This window comes from Alexandromys fortis, unplaced genomic scaffold (assembly GCF_014885135.2).
Source record: "Alexandromys fortis isolate MF-2015 unplaced genomic scaffold, M_Fortis_MF-2015_v1.1 scaffold_195, whole genome shotgun sequence".
NCBI lineage: Eukaryota > Metazoa > Chordata > Mammalia > Rodentia > Cricetidae > Alexandromys > Alexandromys fortis.
The window spans coordinates 1,305,522-1,332,723 of NW_026068105.1; the positions used below are offsets into that span (position 1 = coordinate 1,305,522).

General features: G+C 38.8%; 1 protein-coding gene across 3 annotated transcripts in view; it reads left to right on the forward strand.

Moving 5' to 3' along the window:
- Mid2 (midline 2) overlaps positions 1 to 27,202 on the forward strand; it is a 100,838-nt gene that overhangs the window by 63,528 nt on the left and 10,108 nt on the right. For 2 of the 3 annotated variants that reach the window (XM_050124044.1, XM_050124043.1), the window contains exons 4-7: positions 4,830 to 4,937; positions 6,496 to 6,644; positions 19,507 to 19,634; positions 20,791 to 21,024. In XM_050124044.1, coding sequence (XP_049980001.1) covers positions 4,830 to 4,937; positions 6,496 to 6,644; positions 19,507 to 19,634; positions 20,791 to 21,024 — 619 coding nt within the window. The remainder of the gene's footprint in view (positions 1 to 4,829; positions 4,938 to 6,495; positions 6,645 to 19,506; positions 19,635 to 20,790; positions 21,025 to 27,202) is intronic. The other variant, XM_050124045.1, reaches the window with a different exon arrangement.

Here is a 27,202-nt window from a genome sequence, read left to right on the forward strand (position 1 = left end):
AGAAATATATATACACAGTATAACAAAATTGACCTTAAATTTGTATCAATAGACCAAGATCTATACCATTGCAAAGTATTCATCTCTTTATAAACAATATTTGGGGGTTTGGGCATAGTTCTCTCCAAAATGCTTCCTGATTTTTGTTGGGCAAAGTAATTTTAGAGGTTTACAGAGACCTTTCAGGGGTCTTGGTCCATCAAATCACATTATCCTGGAAGGAATCCACAGGTTCTCATCTTCTGTGGAAACAAAATCAGAACCTCTTTTCCAAAGCAACATATCCTTAGACACAAATTTTGAAGTCAAGATACCTTAATATATATATATGTTGGTTTAGCTTAGCAGCCTGTACAATGAACTGTCTCTCTGTACTTAGCTCAGTCACAGTCAAAAATTCAAAGAAAACACAGTAATAAACATAATTCAGATTCTCTGTGTATATTCCATCTTTATGTGGCGTATGTTTCTTTACTCCTTTAATCTATGACTGTCTGTACTCTGTCTCTTTAAAGTCTTTACTTTTTTCAAACTATTTACTTTGTTTTATAACTATTTCTTCTCTCTCCTAAGCCTACATATATTTATTCAACACTGTGACCCATTTAGAGGTCTTTTCCATCTGAATTTGTCTTTATTGCATATTTGTAATCATTTTCTGACCAGTGCTGTTCCTTAAAATGCTGAGCAGCATGGTAAGGACTAAGGCTGCTTTGCCTTTTGGGCCCATCCAGTCCAACATGGCCGAGGTCTGTTCACTGTTTCTGAGACTACTGGGTGGGAGCTAGTTGGCCCATGCTGCCACCAAGTAACTTGTAGCATGCTGCCCGAAAACCCTGTTCAAGTGCTTGGCCTTCTAAAAGAGCCTGAATTTGTGCTGCCTGAAACAGGAAGCCACCATTTCTTATGCTGACTCAGTAAGTCTTTTCTTAAAGGAGCCTCAGCACTCCTGCTCACCACCAGCAAACAGAGTTCATCTGAAAAAAAAATGCCAGCTACCAAGAAGCCGTGCTTAACTCTGTTCTTTTGTGTCTATAATTCCTTTCTAAGCTTTCACAGGTTTTATGTGAATGTGGTTGTCCCATGTTGGTGTGCCAATAATGATATTTCCTCTTCATTAAAAAAAAAGTTAACTGAAGGCATCCATCATCCTATTTTTCTTCTCTTCAAGAATATTTGGTGGCAAGATGACTCAGTGGTTAGGAGAGATTACTGTTCTTTCAGAAGACTAGAGTTTAGTTCTTAAGCTTTCATGTCAGACAGCTTACAACCACTGTGACTCCAGATCCTTTCTCTTCTGGCCTCTGTGGGTGTCCCACTAGCAGGCACAGGCACATATGCATACATAAAAATAAAAAATAACTCTTAAAAAAGAATATTTTTAAGAATATCATATTGCATATAGAATAAAGTTCTTGACATGGTGTCTCATTCAAGCCTTGTTGCTTGGTTTGAAATGTTCTTCCCTTTTAACTTTTAAATCTCTAACACATCCCATCTCATTCTTGGATCTTTTCCACTTGCTCACTAAGAGAATGGTGTTTTCTTTCAGTTTCTGTGTTTAGAGTTGGCATGGCTCAGTTGACATTTATCTTATGCTACTTTGATTTCTCTCTCTCTCTCTCTCTCTCTCTCTCTCTCTCTCTCTCTCTCTCTCTCTCTCTCTCGTATGCATACATGCATATGCCCTATTCTTCCTCACCTAGATTGCTAATTGTTTGAAGACAGGGCCTTAGCAGAATGTATTCCACAAAAGGTGCTTAATAAATGTTTGATGAAGAAGGCAAAGGAAGAGTTATGGGGCTGCAGGCAATAACAATGACTTTGAGAGCAGAGAGCTTAGTTAAAGAGGCCTTTTCAAAGGTGTGCAAAGGGTAATAAAGGACTCAATGTATTTGCAACTTGACTCAAATTCTCGAGAAACTTTAGGGAGATTGAAATGACAATAGGGCTTTGGGACTGCTGAAAATTTACATGGGGCTATGAGGAACAAGTTTGCTCTTCCCTAGTGATCTCAGATGCCACACCCATAAAGTCTCACCAACATGACTTCCTAGACATGAACTGAGCAAGGACAACAATATACATGCCAAGGTGGATGGGGGAAAGACCATGAGACCTAAACACTACACAAAGGCAGCTAAGGAATGCTAAAATTGGGAGAAATAATCTTCCCCAGGGAAGTGCACACCGGTTGGTTATCTAATTCCAAATTGTGAACCCTGAAAAGTTACATACAAGTAGCATTATACATATATAGTTAGAATTATATATGCATATATGTGTATATATTATGTATATATGCATGTAACAACAATTAGTGAAGAAAGAAGCCATGAATTTGAAGGCGAGTAAGGAGGGGTATATGGAAGAGGTAGGAGGGAAGGGGGAAATTGTGATTATATAATAATATCAAAATTAAAATAAAATCTTTTTTCAAAAAAGTTACTAAATCCAAGTAACTGTAACAACATTATTAATAAAAGATAGTAAATCAAAAGTGGAGAGTAGACATGGAGGGAAAATGAAAAGTTAATCTTTAGATATCATATATAGAACAGAGAACCAACTGGACATATCACACACACTCCAACAGATACTGACATAGTGTGTACTATATACCATTCTCTATTCTGGAGATAGACAAAACACAGTCTCTGCCTCCAGACTTTATGATTAAGTGGTGAAGACGCTATAATACAATTGCAGTGATATGAAATAGTAAGCAGAATTACTGAATTATATGGAAAATATATGTAAATGTAGGTGGGAACGTAATTTATTGTGCAGTTACCAGTGAGAAAAAGTTACAGAAAGGATGATTACTGAGTTTGTCCTGATTACTGAGTTTGTCCTTGGAAGATAAATGTAAGTTTATTCAATAAATGAGGATATGCCTTGTTAAATAAAAGGATAATCTCAGGAAAAATATAGGACATACAAATTCATGGCATTCTAAAAGAACAATAAGAAATCTGAAATGATTGAAGAAAAATGGATGTCAGAATGAAGATGGGTAGTGCAAAGGGGATAATGATTATCATAAAGCAAAGCATCAGGAACATACATGGTACACATACACACATGAAGATAAAACACTCATGCACATAAAATTTAAAAACCTTTAAGAAAAGAAATATAACACTATCCAGCAAGAACCAAGGAACTCTGTTCAGTTGGAGACTTCTCAGAAAGAAGAATCAGTTGTGTTTTTTTAAAAGGTGTGGTCCCTGGTAGATTGACCACACTCCAGTGGATGGTCCCAGCCTAGTATTATGTGGGCAGTACAAATTGGACTTTGTGGGTTATTTTCTTTTTTTTTTTTTTTAAGTTTTGAAAAGAAGACAGGAAGCTAAAGAGGGTAGGAGTGGATCTGGGAGGAGTTAGGGGAAGTAGTTGAGGGTGAATATGATCAAAATACACTATATGGAATTCTAAAATAATTATTAAAACCATTTAAAAATATCCAGCAGGGCTGATGGAGAGAGGAGATAGCAGGGCCCAGGGATGGATATTTTATTGAATTTGAGATATGTATAGGAATCTTTTGAAGAGAGCAAGTGACTTGACAGTACAGCCCCTCCTCCCCAGCTAATACAGCAATCTAACTCCTTGGGTTTTGATGCTCTCAAGGAAATCATTGTCTGTTTCTCAGCTTTCTAGAGCTCTGCTCAAGTGGTCCTTGAATAGACTCTTGGGATAATTGTACTTCTCTGTGTCACTGCTCTGTGTGCCGCAGAAATGGAACTGAAACTTGCTTGCCAACACCTGCCGATGTTTCTTCTCAACTAGCTCAGGCATTCATTTCAAAGAGCTCAATTTGAAATATGGTTTTGCCACTTAATTAGCATTGAGATCTGGAGGAAGCTAGTAACATTCTCAAAGCCTTTGTTTCTGCATTTGTGAAGTGAAAGAAAAGAACAGCTTCTGTATTAAAAACTTATAATTATAATTTAATACATGAATTATTTTTCTGTGTAGTGTTTGGCATATAGATTGCTTCAAAGCAGTCAGATACTTGTTTCTTCTTTCCCCATTATATCTGGGGAGTCCCATAATCTCCTATATCCATTTTAGCACCGCATCTGGACTTCATTCCATCCATTATCAATAGTATTAGAGAGGAAGGGGAGAAGAGATCTGTCCACAGAAAGACAGTGAATAGTGGCTGTTGATTCAACTCCCTTTTGACTTTGCGGCAGAGATATTTTGATGTAGATAGTATCTCAAAATAGGAAAAGTATTTAGATATTGGATAGATTTTTTTCTCTAAGCCAAGAAATATGAGTAAAACATTATGACAGCTATGTGAAAAAGTATCTACACATTCATATGTTTCATGTGAAAATAGATCTGCACATTCTCATATTTAAAATCAGAAGGGAACGAGGAAAATGGAAAGCATTTTAGGCCCATAGAAATATGTTGTTGCATTGTAATCTTAATATTATTGTGCCTGTGGAAGAGGATCTTCTTCCCTTGAAACACATGCATCTTCTGTCCTTCTTTTCCAAAGAACAGCAGGAGGACAGGTGATTGAGTAAAGGGATTTGCACAGTGGGAATGACAGGCCCCCATCTCATCTGTCCTTCTGCCCAGCTTTCCATTAACCATCAGAACCTACCAGAGGCCTGGAGAGCTTCCTGACTGTGATGCTTCAATACCCTTGCATCATTGATGTCATCATCTCTACCCTTCTTCTAGGAGTGGATCTTACTGAAGGAGGTCTGGAAGAAGTTGTGCATGTTTAGCCATCAGTCCGAACCTTTTAGATGCAGCAGGAGACCAAAGCAACAATCCCTTTCTAATACTTTGGCCTCTCTTGGCAGGTGAATACGGCTATGCATGAGGCAAAACTTATGGAAGAATGTGACGAGTTGGTAGAGATCATCCAGCAGAGGAAGCAAATGATTGCTGTCAAAATCAAAGAGACAAAGGTAAACCCCAGCACTTCAGGGAGGCCAACGTGCAGCTGGCCTTTTACAAAGCTCATTCCTGACTATTGCAGTTTGAAATTGAATCAGAAAATCAAAAAGAAATGAGATCATTGGTAGAGACACCAAGTAGTGTTTGCTGAGTCTGATAAAAAGCGATGGCAGCTCTGGGTGCTGCAAACATTCTCTACTTTGGCCTGGATGTTGGTTATGTGTACACGCATGCACACAGATGATCATTTACTTAAGATTGAGGCATTTTGCTTTAGCATGTTTTCAATTAAATTTTTAACATTTATTTTGTGTGTATGGGTGTTTTGCCTGGGTGTATGTCTGTGTATCATGTGCATGCAGTGTCCTTGGAGGCCAAAAGAGGTCACGGGATCTCTTGGGACTGGAGTTAAGGTCAGTTGTAGGCCAGCATGTGGGTGTCAAGAATAGAACCCAGGTCTTCTGGAAAAGTAATCATTGTTCTTAACCACTAAGCCATCTTTCCAACCCCTTACCCTCCATATTTTAAGGCAATAAAAAGAAAGAAAGAATGGTAGAAACATAGGTTGGGATTACAGAAGAAATGTGACTGCCATTTTGGCTACTTAGACCTTACAAAAGGTGCTGGGAAACTATTGTGATTCTGTAGGGAGGATTCAATTTGATATGGTAGAGATGCGCATGGTAGATCAAAACATGATGATATTGATGCCAAGAAATCAAGTTTGCAGACATGCAATGATTTCTGGTATGAGTTCTAGAAGATGTAAACTAGGCTAGTGATAGAACATATGGAAAGGAAAAGCATAATTGCTAGAGAGAAAACAGCATCATTTAATTTACTAGATATAACAGAGAAAAGGAGAGAAAAGTATCAAAGAACTGCAGATTTCTATGCAGGGAACTGAAGAGTAAGGGTTAAAGAGGTCAGATGAAAGTCTCCATGCAGCCGCTGTATGTTTTTAGACTTGTTAGCCTACTGGTAAATGATAGTGATTGAAAGCCCATGCTGAGGGTACAATGGGAAAAGTTGAAAGTACCTTATTTGATGACCAATACTTTGTGCCATGCTGGGTAGTTCCAGCTAACATAAACTGAAGTTTCCAAGAATACATTGTAGTAGGTGTAAAGATACTTAGAGAAATATATGCTTGGAAATACAGCTTCTCATAAATAAAAATGAGGGAGTTTTATTAAATGTATGCAAAAATATATTGCCAAAATAAAATGTAACAATGGTGATCTCTAGGTGGTAGAACTTCTTTTTATATTTGTATTTAATTTTCTAAAAATTAGCATGCATTGCTTTTACAATCAGAACAATGTTGTAAATACAAAGAGGAGGTAGATAGTAGAGAAATGCCTGAGTGCAAAGTAAGTAATCAAGTTATAGACTGGGCAAGAGACTTAGCAGCCAGGATGAGAAGGTGAACAGTTGATGTAGGGGCCATACGATATTAATAACCCTTACTTTTAGAATCACTGGGGCAGACCTTCTTCATGGTATTTTATTGCTTTTAATTAAGCACAGTATGTTGTATCTCATCTTTTCTCTTCCCAATCTTTTAAGGTTATGAAACTGAGAAAATTGGCACAGCAGGTTGCTAATTGCCGCCAGTGTCTTGAACGGTCAACAGTCCTCATCAACCAAGCTGAGCATATTCTGAAGGAAAATGACCAAGCCCGGTTTCTGCAATCTGCAAGAAATATCGCTGAAAGGTATATATGCTCCTTATATTTTTTTGAAATGCCCGCTCTTGTGAAAGGGGGCTGGCTTAAAGTCACTTAATTCTCTTCAGCCATTGTACAGTAGCTGCCACCTGAAGATTTTTACCAGCTAGGTAAATAATTGAGCCTCAGTAATAAATTACCCTGCGGATATCTTGACCCCTTCCTCTGTTTTTGCAGCCCACCATCTTTTTTTAAAAATATTGTTTATGGTTTATTTAACTTTATTTTATGTGCATTGGTGTGAAGGTGTCAGATCCCCTGCAACTGGATCTTCAGATAGTTGTGAGCTGCCATGTGAGTGCTGGGAATTGAACCTGGGTCCTCTGGAAGAGCAGTTAGTACTCTTAACCACTGAGCCATCTCTCCAGCCCCCCACCAGCTATTTTAATACACAGCCAAGTATAGGGCTACCTACTGCCTTAAGCTTCCTGCTAGGTCTTGAGCAATCTGTTATAGTTATGGTGTATGGAATAGAAACTCTGGATTGCATTGGATAGGGTGTGCCTTTCCTAAGCCTATGTACTTTTAAAAAAATAAATCAAATTCGCTCCTACTTCCTTGACTCCAATTCCTTTCCTAGCCCCCACCCTGTTTTCCTTCCCTACTTCATATGTTCTCTTTCTTCCAAACCACTGAGTTCATTTATTGTTGTTGTCTGTGTGTGCATAGGTGTATATACAGTTTTTAATCTTTGCATTTTGGTTTTTTTTTGCACAAATTCCTTAGAATAGTAATTCTTGGGCTTTTGTTTAATTATTTGGTCCTTTGAAAATTAATGTCATGAACATTGCTCCAGAGTGTCAGAGAATTCTTGGATCATTAATAGTCTATCTATTGTCCCAGAGTCAATGCTCCTAAAGGAAATCATTGTCCAGTAAAGCCACCAATCCTTCAAGGGGTTACAGTAGACCATTAGGCCAGATATGATCTCCTTTACATATTTCCCTCGCCTTCATTGAAGACTGGCTTTTAAAATCACGATCTTCCTCCTATTGGTAGTGCCATCAATCTTGGTCAGTTCACTCAGACAACTAACCCATGTTATACTCTAACCACCTCGTCATCCACCTTCTCTGATACCTTCTCCAGAGACTCCCAACTTGGATTCTCTTCATCCAGTCGTGTCCTGAACCACATCTCATCCTCATCACTCAGAATCACACAATCATAAACTAAAGTATCACATTTTCTAACCACAACCTCTTTTTAAATTCAACTTTATTGAGACCTCTAAGTCTTGACTCATAGATACACTTTCCTATTTTCTATGAGTGACCTCTTGTCTCTACTTTGTTCTAAGCTTATTTGGGCTTTGCGGTTTATCACTTCAGCCACTCTCTCTTTTCCCAATTCTCCTTCCCATCGCCCAGTCTGACAAAATCCCAAACCTGAATCAGCCTACCTTTTCCCATGCCTGTATTTGACTTTCTGAATTTTGGTAGAGAAAAATCACACAACCAAGTATGCACCACACTACTGAGCGTGCAGTACTAACTCTGTTGCTATGGTCAGCTTCCTTTTCAATCCAGCTCCACAATGCTATTTCAAATCTTATTGTACTCACCCTAAATTTCAACACTGCTGTGTTTCTGCTCATGCTTGCCAAATTATATAGATAATGGTAAGTATAAATAATAATGTTTAACTTCTCATATCAAATTTCTAGACATAGTTATGTGCATATTCCTTACTTCCACCTTCCTTCTGGTTCTAATAAAAGACTTGTCTCCTCATTTGTGATTTGGCTATGTGCATCCTTATTTTTTATAGCTTCAATTTTCCACACAGTTGTTGGCTTCACATCCGCTTTTAGGCCCACTCATGTCTCCATAGCCTAAAACAAAATTTAAAAAAACCACAATTTTCTTCTACCTCATATTCCCCATAGTTGTCATTGTATTTCCCTTCTCTTTGAAGACAACTGCTTTCTAGTTCCTCAGTCCTTATTTTCATTAAATGTTAAATCTTGTTTACAAAAAATGACACCTTGTACGTAGTTAGAATGTAAAATATAGCAAAATTATATTGCCAGAAACAGCACTCTCCTATTATCCAAGACATATAGGTTGTATTAATCCAGCAGCATTTATAATCAAATGTCTTTTAGCAGCTGTTGCTCCTTCCTCAGCTGTCAAACAATTCAAAGACAACATAATAACATACAGTATCCAGATTCTCTGTGTAGTTTCCATCTTTATGTGGCTTTATTTGGAACTCTATTTCTTTTATTTTTATTTTTAATTTTTTTTTTTGAGACAGGGTTTCTCTGTGTATCTTTGGCTGTCCTGGAACTCACTCTGTAGACCAGGCTGTCCTTGCACTCACAGAGACCCACCTGCCTCTGCCTCACAAGTACTAGTATTAAAGGTGTGTGCTACCACATCCAACTATTCTCTTTCTTTCTTTTTTTAAGTACTCTGTCCTTTTTCTTTTCTCTCCCAAGCCTATGTATATTTTTTTAAAAACATACTCTAAACCATTTAGAGGTTTTTTTTTTTATCTGAATCTATCTTTACTGTATATCTCTCTTTTTCTGACCATATGAGTCTTTAATTTGCTAAGTGATATGGCCAGGATTAAAGCCATGGCTTTGATGATTGGATCCACCCCATTCCTTAGCTTTCTGAGAGTCTAGCTTCATGGTGGAGTTACTGAAAGGAGCCATGTTTATTGCCGCAACTCCATAGAGTTTCAAGGTTCCTGCCACCACCAAGAAGCATGCTGTTGGCTATTTATAAACATAATTTAAGTGTTCGGTGGTGGGGCCTCTTAAAAGAACTGCAAGATTTTTGCAGCTAAAACTGAGTCAGGAAGCCTCTCTTAAATGAGATGCGCTTGCCTCTAGCAAACAGAGCCCAGCTGAGAAAATGCTGCTACCAAGAAACTATGCTCAACTCTGTTCTTTTCTGTCTAGAATTACTTTCCAAGCTCTCTCAGGTTTTATGTGGATGGAGTTGACCATGTTGGGCACCAGATGAAGATGGAAGTTATAAAAATAATCTTATACTAGAATTGAGTGTAATAAAGGGTTATTTATTTAGGGGTAGACTCAGAGATCACAGTCCTCTGCACGAACAGGGAACAGAAACCGAATCCAGAAGCAGAGAGTGGGGGGGGGGGAGAATGCAAGCATGAGCTTTTCATTGGCATTTATAGTATAAGAGGCCACACCCAAGTGGACTGGTATCTTAAAGGAGTTCCTACAGCACACATGAGCCCTAATACCTCCATTTTCTCAGTGTTCTCTTCTGTTGGTCTCTTTTGTTCTTGAAAGTTTCACTCCTATTTTCATTGTGTACCTGCTTTTGTGAATCTATATATAAATCTAGAAGCTACAAATGAGAGAAAAGCATATGATGCATTGTGAGACTGGTTTCATTTGCTTAATTGAACAACTGTAGTTGAATTCATTTTCCAACAAAGTAACTTCATTCTTCTTTTTGGCCCCCAAAATACATACATACATACATACATAATACACACACATATATAATACATACATACATACACATGTGCATACATATCATATTTTTCTTCATTATCCTATTGTTGGGCACCTAGATTGGTTCCATAACTAGACTATTATGAAACACTGGTGTACAAGAAACTTAGTGATATGTTGACTTGGAGTCTTTGGGGTAAATACCCAGGAATGTTGTAGCTGGGTCATATGGTAGATCTATTTATTATTTTTGAACAACCTTCATACTGATTTTTATAACTTGTTTACATTTTCACTAGCAGTATATAAGGGTTTCCTTTTATCCATATCCTGGCCAGAACTTATTATTTTTTAAATGATTATCACTCTGACTTGGATAAGATGCAATCACAATGCAGGGTTTATTTGCATTTTCTGATGGTTACTGAAGCTGAACATTTTTTCATGATTGTTGCTCACTTGCATTTTATCTTTCTATTTTGGGGTTTGATCTGTGTGTATGCATGCATGCATGTGTGTATGAAGGTGCACGTGTTTTCCCGTGCACATTTGTATGTGTGTGCATGTGGTGAGCAGGGGACAACCTTAGGTGCCATTACTCAGTCTTCATCCATTTTGTCTTTTGAGATATGTTCTCTCACTGGCATAGAATTCACCAAACAGGCTAGCTGGACAATGAGCCTTGGGTATCTACGAATCTGCCTTCCCAACACTGGAATTATAAGTATAACCTACCATATCGTGCTATTTTTCACATGGGTCCTGAGGATTGAACTCAGGTCCTCATGCATCCACAGTAAGCACTTTACCAACTGATCTATCACCCAAGCCCTCCCACATTTTATCTTTTGAGATCTATTCATGTCATTAACACATTTATTGATTGCATTGTTTGATGTAGTGCTGTTTGGTGTGTTCTTTATATAGTCTAGATATTAATCTTGACAGATATAAAGCTAGCAAAGGTTTTTTCCTATTCTGTTGGCTGTCTCATCACTCAATCAACTATTTCCTTTGCTAGATAATGTTTTTAGTTTCATGAGGTCACATTTATCCTTCATTCACATTATTTCTTTAGTGACTGGTCAAGTTGTACTACAGAGTCATAGTAACTAGAATAGCTAATTAAAATGATCCCTGATTCAAAGACAGAAGCATACATTGATAAAATTAGAATAGAAAACCTACATGTGAACTCACACAGCTATCGCCACCTGATTTTTTTTTACAAAGATACCAAGAATACATATTGGAGGGGAGAAAGTAGTCTCTTCAACAATTGGTGATTGGAAAAACTGAGCATTTACTTGTATATGAATGAAGCTAGACCCGCACCTCTCACCCTGCACAATTATTAGCTCCAAATAGATGAACTATCTTAATGTGAGACCTGAAACATTAAAACTGTTACAGGAAATAAGCAGGAGAAACAATTCCAGATATGAGCAAGGATACAACTTTTTGTCTCTTTGAGGCAGGGTCTCAATTTTAGCTGTTTTTACATGGAACTTACTCTGTCATGTACACTGTCATCAAACTGAACAATACTCCTGCCTCAGCCTCCTCAGTGCTAAGAATATAGGCATGAAATTATTAATTCTTTCCTAATCTTCTGTTCATCATTCTATTAAAATTGAACTTTCGACATTTGAACAAAAATTTGCAAGAGACCTTCCCTTTTAAAGCAGTCTAGTAATTCAGTGCATTTTGAGCATATTATCCTCTCCCCCAACTTTTCTCATATTCACCTCCACCTCTTTAGCTACCCAGTTTCACATTCTTTCCTTTTGTTAATCCGTCATGTACAGTTTGTACTACTCAGCTACTCTTAGATGTGAATCCTGCCCGGTTGACAGATCAGGGGTTTCACCATTAAAGAAACTGACACCCCCTCTCTATCAAATGCTATCAAATGCAAATAGCTCCTCAGCTGGGGAGGAACTCCATGCCCATCTTTCCTCCTCCAACTGAGATGTTGTCTGCATTGAACTAGTACATGTTTTGTGCATGCTGTCAGCATTGTGAGTTCATATGTGCAATAACAGCCTGGTTGTGTCAGGAAAACAGCCTTGTTGAAGTCCTTCATTACCTCTGACTCCTAAGATTTGTATGCTCCTTTTCCTTGAAGATCCATGAGCCTGGAGGAGAGGAACATGATACAGGCATCCTAAATGGGATGAGCACTATGTAGTCTCTTATTCTTTGCATGTTGACTGTGTGTGGGTCTCTCTATTGATTGCTATCTACTGTAAGAAAATGCCATATGGAAACCTACAGTAGAATATATATTATATATACATATATACATTATATATATATATATATATCGATAGAAAAAGTTTAAGTGAAGGTACCCTATAATAGGGGATTGACACCCCAAACATAGGCTAGCACATTAAAAAAAAACCCTCAGTGCGAAGGATAATTCTTTGTGATTCATTGTTTCGGGCCTCTGCTAGGACCGGTGTATTACTTTCAGTACTTTCCTGAATACCTGGTAAACTTTTGACTTCCCTTTTAAGTTTCAGTTCTGAAAGATGTTGGGAAACCATGAGGGGGCGGGGGCAATTTGTTGCTTGGTGAACTTTGCTGTAGGATTATAAAACAGAGTGCCAGCTTTTTATTGTTGGATCTCAGCTGTCAGTAACTGTAGGTGTTTCTTTTGGATCTGTTTCCCTTGGAATGAATCCTGCACCCTCCTGCTTTTGGTGGGCAGGGTATATGGGGTGGGGCAGGCTTACAGACCCTGCTGTCAGCATTCTATGGGCCAAGCAGGGAATAAGACTGAGAAATCACACACACACACTTTTTTTTTTTTTTTTTTTTTTTTTTTTTTTTTTTTTTTTTTTTGTAAACCGTCAAAACTCTGCCAAAGTAAACCTCACATCTCCTGCCAGGCTGCGAAAAGGGCAGGCTGAGTAGATCTGTGGCTCTTGCTATTCTTCATGCAAACTTGCGTCTTTGCGTCACTAAGCCAGCTTGCTGCTGTTGGCTTCCTAATCCAGCGTTCTCTGGTCTGTTGTTGGTTACTGCACATCTGTCCCTTTCCAGTTCCAAACATTTGTTGACAGTCTCTTAGTTTCATTCTCTTTGTCTTTGTGGGTTTAGAGCATTTTTAATTCTTTTTCCTTCCAGTGGGATTTTAGGAAAGCAGAGATGAGATATGGGTTTCAACCACTCTATTTAACTGTCCTTCCTCGCAGGCCTCTGAAATGTTTTCTCCCATCTTAACATTATTGAAAGTGTTGGTTTCAAGGTCACCAAAAGAAGACCTTGTTGCTAAATATAAGAGTTGCTCCTTTGTTTCAGCTTTCCCTTTCATCTTACTGGTATCTCACTGGCATGTGTCCCTACTGACTGTGTTTCCCTGAAATCCCTCTGTTTTGTCTCTCATAAAAATTCCCATTACCTAGTCACTTTGCTTTGCTTTCTTTTTCTTTTCCTTTCTTTTTTGACATTGAGAGCAGCTTTTCCTTGATCTATTTCCTTAACGATACTGTTCTTGCTGATTCAATATTATGAAAGTCTCTTCTCCCGGCACACAGTTTTCCTTAAAAATCCATTAGCTTTTAAGGTTTCAATTACCATTTAATTATGATCAAATGCTATGTTGATGATACCCAAATCTCTATGTAAATCTTTTCATGGGCTTAAATGTATGGAATAGATGGCTGTCTCTGTGATGCCATCCGAGAATCATCCTCACAATATAAATATCTTTTTCTCTGGTCTCTCATGGAATCTGAAATTCATCCCTATTCTTATTCATTGTATTGTATTAATATATTATAACCACATAAAATGAAATACTAGCTGGGAGATATATACCTCTCCAACATTTTCTGTATTATCTTGTATAATGATCAAGGTCTTGAGAGATTGCAATGAGATGCTAATGTATAAACACAGAAACAGAGACCACAGAAAGATCCAACACCCCATATTGTCACTTGTAACACATTTCTAGTTTTCCAGCCACCACTAACATTTAGGAATATAGTATTGTAATTTTGAAGTAATTGTATTACTTCACAAATGTAAAATAATACTGTATATACTCCATTAAAGCTGCTGCTTGAAATAAGATTTCACAAACTTTCTCTCATATCATTAAAAACTATTTTTGGATGGCTTATGGCATTTCATATATTTATATATATAATATATTACAATACTTAATTTAGGCTCCGATGTTAGAGAATTAAGTTATATGTGGTATGTTGAGTGCATTGTGGTTATCATTACATGAATCTCAGTTATTTGCTTTGTAGGAATTTTGTTAAGGGGACCAATGAGATGGTTCAAAAGTTAAGAGCACTTTCTGTGTAATCATGAAAACTAGAGTTAAGATCCCACCACTCGGGCTGAAGAGCCCATCACCTGCACTAGAGAGATGGCTCAGAGTTTAAGAGTACTGGCTGCTCTTCCAGGGGTCCTGAGTTCAATTCCAGGCAACCACATGGTGGCTCACAGCCATCTGTAATGAGGTCCGGTGCCCTCTTCTGCCCTGCAGGAATATATAAAATAAATAAATCTTTAAAAAAAAAGATCCCACCACCCACATAAGATAACTTCCCTGCCCTACCCATGCCTATAACCCCAACTTTGAGGGGTACAGATTCAGGAGGATTGCTGGAATTGTCTGGCTTCCAGTATTTATGAAAAACGTGGGCTCTAGGTTTAGGAAGTCTCACAGGAATAAGTGGATGGTGACAGATGAGGACTCCACACCCTCTTCTGGTCTCTGCCTGTATGCATAGTCTCACACACTTGTGCACACATGTGCACACACACACAACTAGATGACTAAATCTTTTAAAATATGTATGAAGTAGAACTAGTGTCAACAAATATTTCATCAGAAACTGTTTTGATATGCAGTGTTCCCCTCCCACATATCTGTTTCCGTTTCAATAAGATATGTGCATCAGCCCTGAGATACAGCTCCACACTGTTATCCTCAGCAGCCTGGGGAGTTCTGAACCCTTAGAGACCTCCATCCAGACCAAACTGGGATTCATGGGTTTGATGTAGAAAAGCATTTCAAAACCAGCCAGTGTGATGAAGCAGAGTTGGAGAAGCACAAGGGTTAGGAGAAAGAGGCACCCATGGAAACAAAGACACACCTAAGAGTGTGAACTTGGCCTCCCCTAAGAGTTACAGAGAATTAAATGCCCATGTATGGATGTGAACGCCTCAAGGGAGCCACAGAAAATAAGACATGCACAGAGTATAAGAAAGAGTCATGGAAAATTAGGCATACCGAAGTTGTGGATGTGGACTCCACGAGGGAGGCGCATAACTAACGGCCTTGGCATTAACCGTATAGACCCTTGTGTTGGCCCTCAAGTTACAGCTTAAAAGGTTGCTAGCTAAGTAACCTTAGCACCTTTTGCCACCCTCTTTCTCTCTCTTTTGAGAATTGAGATTATATGGTGACTCTGGAGATGCCTTGTATTGAGTTCTAACCTGATGGGTTAAGCCAGAAGATACTGTGGTCTTTCAATGGGCTTAGTACAAGCCTTTTCTCTCTAAATGGGATTTCTGGTGAGATTAGAGAAAAATACAGCTTTACAGCTGAAAAGGGAGAAACTTAAGCAGTTGTTAATTGTGCGAAAATTCTTTCTTCATTTCTGGCAAGAGGCTTCTGGGTGAGAGGCCCCGTTTTTCTCATGTCCCCCAATTTTCCATCTTTTTTATCTTGCTTCATCTAGGCATTGTTTAGTATAGACATAAAAGTTCTTATATTATCTTGCTTGTAATCTAAATGCTTTCCTGTCTTAATTTACATTTCTTCAGTTTCTCATGTATTTGGATTTTCTGTGGCAGGTTCTTGCCATGTAGCCCGGCCTGGGACTCATGATCTTGCTGCCTCAACATCCTGAGTTCTGGGATTCCAGGTGTGTGCTGACATGCCCTGCGGTGTGCTTGCCCTTTAAAGTCTTCTCGGCTGTTTCGTTCCATAGAACACTGTTATTATTGCCGCTGTTATTTTTGTCTAGTCCTGGCTGACCTAGAACTCCCTTCGTAGTCCAGTCTGACCTCAGAGCCTAGAAATCCTCTTGAGTTCTGGGATTACAGGTATTCACCACCACATCTGGCTTGTTTTCATGGTGCTGTTGGTTTATTTTTAATTAATTAATGTATCTATTTATTATCCATTCATTTATTGATGTCCCTCTTTGTGGGTATGTGTGTGAATCCACATGTGTGAGATCAGAAAACAACTTAGGAAAGTCGATTCTCTCCTTTCACAGTGAGATTTCTGGAAATCAAACTCAGGCAGTCAGGCTTGGTGAGAGACACCTTTACCCATTGACCATCACACTGGTCCCATGTTTTCATGGTTTTTCAATCAATTTTCAGGTGTGTGTGTGTGTGTGTGTGTGTGTGTGTGTGTGTGTGTGCAGTATTAGAGGACTGAAGCCAGGGATTTTTGACCGCTTAGTAAATAAATCCTCTACTCCCTTTTCAGTTTGTTTCCACTCCTGTGCCTGTCACAGCCAGTGGTCTCTGGCTGGAGACACAGCACTACACTGTCCCCTCCCTGCAGCAGCCTGAGGGGTTCTTTTCTGAGACCACCACTGGAGTGATGAGAAGGAATCTCGGGCTGAGTCAGCTGGGAGCAGAATTGGAGTATCTTAGGCAGACCGTTTCACATCGATTTGAACCTGAGTGTAAATAGAAAGAAAAAGGTGCTTGGGAAAAGGATACAGCACAGCCAAGAGCATACGTTTGGGCTTCTCAAGAAAGCATCCCCCTTGAATGCCTTAGCAGTGCCTGAATATAAAATGTTACAGTCTTTTGAAATTATATAGCTTGAAGTGTTTCAAAAGAAACACCTCTACTCTGTCTCTTTCTCCTTTTAGATAAGTGAAATAATGGAATAGCTCTGTAGGAGCCTTGGGTAAGATTGCAACCTGATAAGGCAAAACCAGGGCTTCTGCAGGTTACACAAGGGTCTTAAGACATGCCTTTTATTGTGAATGGGCTAAGTTATTGTGAGATTCCATAACAGTTGAAGGCTTATAGCAGAGACCTCTTTAATTTTCCTGCCATGTTATTCTGCCTCATTAATACTTCACTTACTGCTTATTCCTAGGGGACTTTAAGATTCCATTGACTTCCCTCCCCTACAGCTTTAAAACTGTTCTTAAAGCATAAATGCAGGGTGGCCTCAAACTCACAGAGATCCGCCTACCTCTGTATCCTAAGTGCTAGGATTAAAGGCGTGCAGAAGGGGAGGAAGGGAGGGGAGCAGAGAAAAAATATATAACTCAATAAAAACAATTAAAAAAATATAAATGTGGGGGCTGGGGATTTAGCTCAGTGGTAGAGCGCATACCTAGCAAGCACAAGGCCCTGGGTTCGGGCCACAGCTCTGAAAAAAGCCATAGATGTATGCACATCACCCCTCTATCTAAATTGCTCTCGTGGATCCTATTATTCTTAGGTTAAAAGTTTAAGCTAAAAACAAAGAAGGTAATGCCTTACATGATTTTGCCTCATTCTCTACCCTTTAATCTTTGTTAAGTATTCATAATGTAGTCATGGCTTAAAAGTAACTTCCAGCCAGGCATGGCGGTGGCGCACGCCTTTAATTCCAGCACTTGAAAGGCAGAGGCAGGCAGTTCTCTGTGGGTTCGAGACCAGCCTGGGCTACGGAGCTAATTCCAGGACAACCAGGGCTGTTACACAGAGAAACCCTGTCTCAAAAAACAGAACACCAACAACAACAAAATACACACATACAGAACAATAAAACAAAAAGTAACTTCTTCTGGGGATAGTTGTCTTTGTATTGTTAATCTCTCATCTCTTAATACTGTCATGCAGTGTATTCCAGAAACATCTACATTCTCAGAAATAGTCAAGAGGTATTGTTTGTAGACATGCAGCAGAGTATATATATTTGTTCAATTCCTCATGTCCTTACAAATGGCTCAGCATAAAAATTTCTGTTCTGATTTTCCTCTACTCCATGCCTCTTCTGTCTGCTAGAATCTGCATAGTGTTTCCAAGATAATGAATGTTTCCTCCTCTCCTTCTATCTTGCCATTTGTATGCACAAGGACCTTCAGTTCCTCTCACTCAGAAGATCTGATCCAGAACTGAAACCTGACGATTTTTGTAAAAGTTCCTTCAGATAAGTCTGATTAATCATCAGATCATAAGAATTGCTGACATACATAAAATGTACACATAAAGTTAGCAATAAATAAATGGGTATGGAAACAGTTTAGAATCAAATGGATATGGGTTCAATTAAATTTTGACTTTTTACTATTGTGTGTGATTTTGGCAGCTTACTTAGCTTTTAAATGTGCATGCTTCCTCACTTACAAAATGGAAATAACATCTACTACATAACATTGTGGTAGGGAGAAAATTAGATAATTTATGTAAATTTTCATTTTTATGCACTAGGTATATATATACACACACACACACACATATATATAGCATGATATATATATATACTCTCTATATTAAGCATTCCATAAATGGTAGCATCATATTGTCACTGTAAGTCATTCAGTCGCTCATTCAGCATGTATTTTATTCCCTATGTATCTAACATTGTTTTAGGAACTATAGAAGAAGATATAATGGTACAAAACTGGATCCTTATTGCTGGGTTTCTTAAAAGTAGTTGGGGAGATGAACCCAAGGATTTAACTCAGTTGGCAGAGTGTTTGCCTGGCACCCACAAAGTCATGGGTTGAACCCCAGCACGTCCTAAATTGAACATGGTGGCACATGCCCATCTTCCCAACCCTCAGAAGACAGAAGCAGGAGAATCAGGAGTTCAAGGTTATTCTTAGCTGTGTAGCAAGTTCAAGACTATCCTGGGATATATGAAACCCTATCATAAAGAAACAAACAAACAAATAAGTGAGAAAGAAGATAAGAATTAGTGTGGGACATAACATTATCACAGTATTATGACATCAGAATAATATAATGAAATATAAATATTGTAAAAGAGAAATAATGAATAGTATTAGTGGGAAGGCATTCATCCAGCATGTTGGTTTGTAAATTAGCATGAAAAAGATGTAGAAAAACAATCTTAAACTGCTCTCACCAAGCCAGCAGAGGACTACTTTGTTGCTGTCTGCCAGATGGAAAATGATGCAGAGGGGAAAAAATCCTGTATTTACTTCTCAAAATTAAGACAGAATGGAGGAGTGTGTTTGAGGGGTGAACATATGTGTATAAATATGGTTTAACTCTTAATTGATTCCTTATGATTAAAATTGAAACTGTTTCCATTGAAAAGGCAGAAATGTGGTATTTTCACTTACAAGTGATTTATTTTTACCTTGTTAAACCAGAAATCAAACATTAGATGAAGGTTCCAAGCCTATTTTGATGTATATTGATGTATTTTTTTTTTCTTTTCAGGGTCGCTATGGCAACTGCATCTTCTCAAGTTCTGATTCCAGACATTAATTTTAATGATGCTTTTGAAAACTTTGCTTTAGATTTTTCTAGAGAAAAGAAACTATTGGAGGGGCTAGACTACTTAACAGGTATGAATGTGCTGTGCTTTCCTTCCCATTTTATTTAATTGTCTTTCTGTACCATTTTAGTTTAAATAATCTGAAAAGGAAAAGATTTACTATGATAATTTTTACATAAACCTTTACATAATACATGCATCTTTTCAGAAAAGATCAGGTATGTTCAGGGTGGTATAGTTTTAGCTACATGTACCTTTATAGAAACAATATCTTTTGGTTCATGTTACATAAAAGAAAAGCGGATGTCTGGGGGGAGGGGCTGTGGCTCATTGACAAAGATCTTGACCAGTATTTCATATGGTTCAGTCCTGGGTAGCAACAGAAAGAAGAGTTTTATCAAAATAAATTTGTCAAATTTGTTTCTTATTAAGTATCATATTACTTCCCTGAGCTGTTAGGACTCAGGATTAGTCTTCCAGACAAATTTTTCATGTACCAAATTGGTGTTAGAAGTGACAGTCTACATTTGTTAAGCTGATTGGAATAAAGACTAAAAAATACCCGTGAAGAATACAAAGACAGTAAAGGATGAAACCAGCTTGTTAAGAATGCTGGCTACCTTCAGGATTACTCAATGGTCATTTCTTGAGAAAAATCTACACACAATAACCTTGTTTGTAGCTATATTGTTATGATGCCAATGCGGCTATTACTTGTTATCTATTTTATCCCAGACACTATATATTAATTTTGCATTATTATTCTTCATAACAAATCTATTTGGTAATGCCCGTTTTACAGTGAGAAATTCTTATTAATTAGCATTTAAATACTGTCAAATGTCTCCAAAAAGATTATTTCGAAATAAAAATAGGTTGAAAACCAAGTAACAAGAAAAACTATTTTGCTTTGCTATCTACATACGTGCTTTCCCAGGCACTTTAGAAAGGTGGAGAAGGCATTGCAATTACTTAGTCATACATATTTGCCAAAAGTAGCTGGGGAGGGCTTGAGGTCTCAGTACAGAGCTTCAGTCTGCATGATTCTTGTCCAAGTTTGTTTATTAAGACACTTTCTCCAGAGCTGAGAGTGTTGCTCAGTAGTACTGTGCTTGTCTATCATGGGCTTAATCCCGAAGACTGGAAAAAATAATACAATAACAAAAATTCCTACCTCTTCTGAAGAGACAAGGTATTTCCTAACCGTTTCTTTATGTTTTTTTCAGCCCCAAACCCACCATCTATCCGAGAAGAACTTTGTACCGCCTCCCATGACACCATTACAGTCCACTGGATCTCGGACGATGAGTTCAGCATCAGCTCCTATGAGCTTCAGTACACCATATTCACTGGCCAGGCTAACTTCATCAGTAAGTCATGGTGTAGTTGGGGCCTGTGGCCAGAGATAAGGAAATGTAAGGAAGCAGTAAGCTGCTCAAGATTGGCCGGTGCGCCACGAGGCAAGTGTTTGCAAGACATGTGAGGTTGTTTAGTATAGACTTTCATAGACAGTGTAAGCTCCCCAGGATACTGTAAAACATTACTGGTGTCTGATAAGTTGGTTGTGTATTTTCTTGCTGGGTAGTCACTGGGATCAGTCACAATGGTTTATGTAATCCTCAGCCTTTTCTAAATCCATACCACTCCATTGATACAAAGTGCTGTTCAATATTTGTTCCTGGGTAGCTGTAAGTCACCCCATTCCACATGTGTGAATAAATCTATCTCTCTCTCTCTCTCTGTATCTTTTTCCATTTCATTATCACGATCAAATTATGTTCAAAGACCATTACCCCTTTCATTACCTATTTGTGTCTATGAACATGTAAATCAGTTTTCTGCCCTGCCGTTCTTCTCTTTGCTACTTCTGCATTTCCACAAATAATTCCAGTAAATATAAAAACGTGACAGGGCCAGATCAGTGGTTCATGCTGATAATCCCAATGTGGAGGAGGTTAAGGTAGTAGAATTGCAATTTCAAGACCCGTGTCAAAAAGCAAACAAAAAGCAGTATCCGCGGATCATAGTTAAAGATGTTCCAAAGGCTGCTCTTCAGCCTACCTGTTAACATGATTTCACCTTCTGCTGAACTGGAGCTAGACCGGGCACAGCAGGAACTTAACTGATTGACACTTAGTAGGCATTGAGCAGAAAGGTCCCCTCAGTTTACTGGAGGGAGGAGGCTAGGGGGAGAGAAAGCAATGGAAACTGTAATGAGTCTTTTTCTGTCCTGCCAGACAACTCCCAAATAATGGCATGGAGACTTGTTATTAATTACGAACGCTTGGCCTTTAGCTTACTTGTTTTCAACTAGCTTTTACAACTTAAATTAGCCCATATTTTATTAATCTGCATCCTATCAGGTGGCATTACCTCACTTCCATCTTGCAACTTCTGTTTCCTCTCCACTTCTCCTGGAGTCTCCCATGCCTTTATTATCTCTTCCTCCTTTCTCTCTCTGCCCAGAGGTCCCGCCTCTACCTCTTGCCTCGTTCAGCTCTTTACTAAGCCAATCGCAACAATATATCTTCACACAGTGTACAAATATCCCACAACAGGAAACAAAACGGAATCCAAGCTGAATCCAAGGAGTTGCATTTGCAAAGCTGCACATTAATATTTTCTTTGACTTTGCACTTTGCGTTTATGTTCTTCACAGACCAACATGAATAGACTCTTCCTTCACATAAACCCTCCTTATGGGCTTTCTTTTCTTATTTGGCGACAATTCATGGGCAGAATTCTGTTTTGTGACAGAACTAGGAAGGAGAGATAAGGGGATATTTGAGAATATAACATTAAAAAATACTTGCCTCATGAAGTTCCAGCCTAAGGCACTTGGTTCATGTGGCCATATGTTTCTGGGCATCTCTTCAGATTATGAAGTCATAGGCTCTAAGACCTTACTATAAGTCTCCTCTTCCAGTTCACTCTGTAAGTTCTGGAAGCCCATGTCAAAGATAGGAACTGTCCTTTCCCTTCCTGATAGAGGAAGAACAATTATCTCCCAGAACCTGAGAACAGGTCTAAGAACTGACAAGCCTAAAAACTGTCTCCTCTGCTTTCAAAGCCAGAGTCCTTTGTAAATGAAGGTCTAAAGGAGTTTCTGCTAGTGCTACTAATGCTAAGGTTAATAGCATCTTAGAAGTCTAATCTTCGCTTTTACTGGACAAGTAGATGTCTCTGCTTGAATGTTGCTAATAAGGACATGCTCATTTTCATGAAAACAGTCCATTTGATTTTTGAGCAGCTATACATGATTTCCAGTGCTTCCTTGGAAGAGGCCTGTTTCTCTTGGTAAATAATAAGGACAGAAGGAAAGCCATGTGTGCACTCTGCTTTGCCGTCCTCACACTCTCATTTAGTCCTCAAGTGCTCTTCTGAAAGAGATTATATTGATTCCAATTTTATATGTGAAGAAATTGGTGCTCAGGTTAAGTGAGTTTCCCAGGGACACAGAACTCCAAAATGATGGGACAAGATCGGAACCTGTGACGGCCAGACTTCAAGCTTGATGTTCCTTGATAAATCATTTTGTGCCTCATTAAGAAACTTTTTCCATCTTGACCATAACAGTTCTTCAGGCATTTGGGGTAGCTCATATGTAACTACTAACGTTACGCTTTTATGACTCAGCATCTTTGGTTCTTTTGATGCTCCTAGTACAATGTGCTCTTCAGACCCTTTCTCAGCATAGCATTCTTTTGATGGGCGATCTTCTTTCGGTTAAAGTGCTTTTCAAATGTGCTTTGTGTCAAAAGTGAACATAAGTACTCCAAACGTGGTTTGACTTCCCCAAAGGGTAGATGAATTATGTCTTTTTTTTTTCTCCTCTGAGACAGGGTCTCTTGTAGTTCAGGCTGGCCTTGAATTTACTGTGTAGCAGAGAGTGACTTTGAACTTCTGGCTCTTCTGTCAGCACTGCCTGAGTGCTAGGATTGTAGGAATTTACTACCACATCTGGTTTTATGTAGAGCTGGAGAAGGAATCTAGGGCTTTTCTTCATACTGGACAAGCATCTACCAGTGCAGGTGTGGCCCCAGTCAATGGGGTATGTTTCTTGTGCATAAGTTGCTTCCCTCTTGTTCTGTACCTTTTTGGCAGCCGCATTGACTACCAAATGTTCCCAAGCATAAACTTAACGAGAGTTCTATGTATGATAATTTCTATCCCCACTCAACTCAAACTAAACACCTTTGAATTTATGCCTATTACGTCTTGTCTTGTTACCCTTGACTCTGTATCCCATCATGCCCAGATCCTCTTAGATCTGTTTTCTACTTTTCAGTACATTTGATTTTCCTCTCAGCCTGACATCTGTGCTTTCATACATTGGCAGAAAAGTTCAGTAGGATAGGCGCAAGACCCTTGCAGCAAAAATTCAAATGGCAATGAGTAATTTTTTTTTACATGAGTCCTCCCTTTGTAGCCCTAGCTGGCCTGGAACTCACTGTATGGACAAGACTGGTCTTGAACTCAGCGATTCCCTTTTCTCTGCCCCCTAGGTAGTGAGATTAAAGGCAATGGGCAACCATTTTACTCGAAAGAACTATTAATGAAGACTCAGCACTCCAGTCCTATCAGTCAGGCCTGCCCCTGTTGAGTGAACACAAGTGCTGAGAGCTACTTTCTCTTGAGATATTTTTCACATTGTCATTATCTAGAAATCCCTTCCTAGCTCACTTGCTTGCTTTCTTGCTGCCCCCTTTTTCTTCTCCTCTCCCCTTCTTTTTTTTGAGGCAGGAACCCTTGTTAACCTGGGGTTCATAGCAATTCTCCTACCTCAGACTCCCAGAGTAGTTATGTCGAAAGAGGTAGCTCTCCCTCCTTCTTAACTTATCCCCTTTATTTTGAGCTCTTCTACGACCTCTTCTAAGATTTAAATGATCACAGACAATAAGGTTTCAGGCCATACTCTGAGGTGAATGAGAATTCCAACAAGTGTTTGTCTTCCTGGATACTCTGTTATCTTTCTAGTTCAGTGATTTTTGTATTACAAAGACTTGGACATAACCTCTGTCTGGTCAGGCAGTCTGGAGCACATCGCCACAAAGCTAGAACTTCAGCTCTTTATCTTTCCACCGATTCAGCCGTCTCCACCACACATGTGTGCATGTCCTGTTGCTTAAATTTTCCTATTTTGGCACTTCCTTTGAATAAGGGGTGTGCTTTCATTACCACAATTTACTTGTAGGTCCCATCACACCAAGTCTTACTGAAAACCACACAATCGTATATTTAGCTTTATAAACTCAGGAATGGTAGCGAGGGAGACAGTGCAGAGGGTAACATGTAAACAGCTGAGTTCAGTCCCTGGCCCCTGTGTAAACACATCTCAGCCCGGTAGCACAGCTGCAATGCCGGTGCTAGGGAGGTAGAAATGGGTAGATCCCTGAGGCTTGCTGGCCAGACAGACAGCCTACTGGATTAGTTCCAAGGCAGTGAGAGGCTGTCTCAGACAAAAAGATAGACAGTGCATGAGGATTGACACCCAGGCTTGTCTTCTGGCTTTTCTTTCTGGCCTACACACACACACACACACACACACACACACACACGTTCGTGCACACAAACAAAAATAGGAATGATTTCAAAATTTAAAAAAATTGCAATACTAACACAAAGAACACCCTGTACTTCTTACCCATATTGGCATTCGATTGATATTTTACTTTCTTATCTGTTCCATTGACTGTATTTTCCGAACCATTTGAGAGTAAATTTGCATCCATCACTTCTTTTCACCCCCCTAAATTCTTCAATGTAGATTTCCCAAAAGGAAATGCTCTTTACACTTGATTGTCTTTGTATTTGACAATTTCATACATGTAAACAGAGTATTGGATTGCTCTTACTCACACCCTCTTTTAGTTCACATCTCTGTCCACTCCCTTCATCCTGATGAGGGCCTTTCCCAGAATCCTAACTTTTGGTTTTGTTTTGCAATCCATTTCGTTTAACAAGAGACGTCTGTATGACCATTAGATTGGAATTGTTCATCTAAACCCGGTGCGGGCATTAGTAGGTATATACTTCAAGGCAGTGATTACCTCTCTCCCTGAATCTATCAATATCGAATAGTTTATCAGCGAAGACTAAGGTTCCTGAAACTTTCCTCCATTCAGGTATGACTGGTGATAGGCCCATCCTTTTGTTGTTTTGTTTTTTGGATTTGTTATTTATTTATGTTTATTTTATGCATATGAACCTATGCATGTGCACCATCCCTGCTGTTCCTGAAGCCAGAAGAAGACAGGAAATCCCCTAGATCTGCTGTTACAAGAGTTAGGAGCTCTGACAGGCCCATTCTTATGCAGACTCGGTGCAGGTATCCACACCTCCTGAGTTCTTGTTGCACAGACTGAGTTTTGTAAGGAAGATGGCAAGTCACAGCCCTGCTCCCTATCTTCTGGCTCTTATGTTATTTCTGACCCCTCTTCTCCATACTTCCCTAACCCTTTATACATCTGTCAACTCTAAGAAACTTAATATCAGAGGTATGTGGATTTCTGTGAGTTCAAGGCTAGCCAGGAATACATGGTGAGATTCTATCTCAAAAAAAATTTAACAACCACATAATACTTTTATATAACTCTCCATTTGCATTCCAAGTTTGATAATTAATTCAATACTATTCATTATAATATATAAATAGCCCAGCATTGACTTTGATAATCTAGGCTTTAACATTACATTTAATTATCGTATATTGGGCTTTCTTTAGCCTGGCAGGCTTCCTCAGTCCTTCTTTGTCTTTAATAATCCTTGTTGTTTAAAGCAGTGCCCATTTTCTAGTAGCAGGAGAATCAGGCTGATAACTCACATCTTGAACTGAAACAGGAAGCAGAAAGACTGAACTATGAATGGCATATGACTTTTAAAAACCTCAGGGACATATTTCTTCCAGTCACACCTCCTAAACCTATCCACACAGTTCTACCAACTAGAGATCGAGTATCCAAGCATCTGAGTCTATGGGAAGCATTCTCATTAAAACTGCCACATATATATATATGTATATAATCTACATATGTGCACATCTGTATATATATGGAAGTATGTATAATTGCCTGTTAGTATCCAGGTGAGATTGGTTTACATGACCTGCTGAGGATCCCAGAATCTTTCAAGACTCAAATCCCTACATAAAATGGTGTAGTGTTTGCATACAATCTATAACCATCTTCCTATATACTTTAAGTCATTTGTAGACTATATTGCTTCATAAAGTATAAATTCTATGAATCGTTATTCTATTGTTTAGGGAATAGTATGAAAAGAGACCATACATATTCTATGCAGATATAATTTAGAAAACTGTGTTTAGCCTCAAACATCTTGGCATATGCAGGGAAGTTATACCTGAGGTTGAGGAATCATGAATTTGAGGACAGTCTATTTCTATATAGAGGATTTCAAGCTAGCTTGGGCTACATGGTAATGTCCTGTCTCCAATCTTTAAATCTGTAGTTTGTTGGGGCTGCAAAGACAGCCCAGTGCTGAAGAGTACTAGCTGTTTCTACTGAGGATCTAGCATAATTTTCCAGCACTCACATGGAAGCTCACAACTGTCTGTAACTCCAATTTCAGGGGATTTACACTCTCTTCTAGTCTCTGTAGCTATTGCATACACTTGTT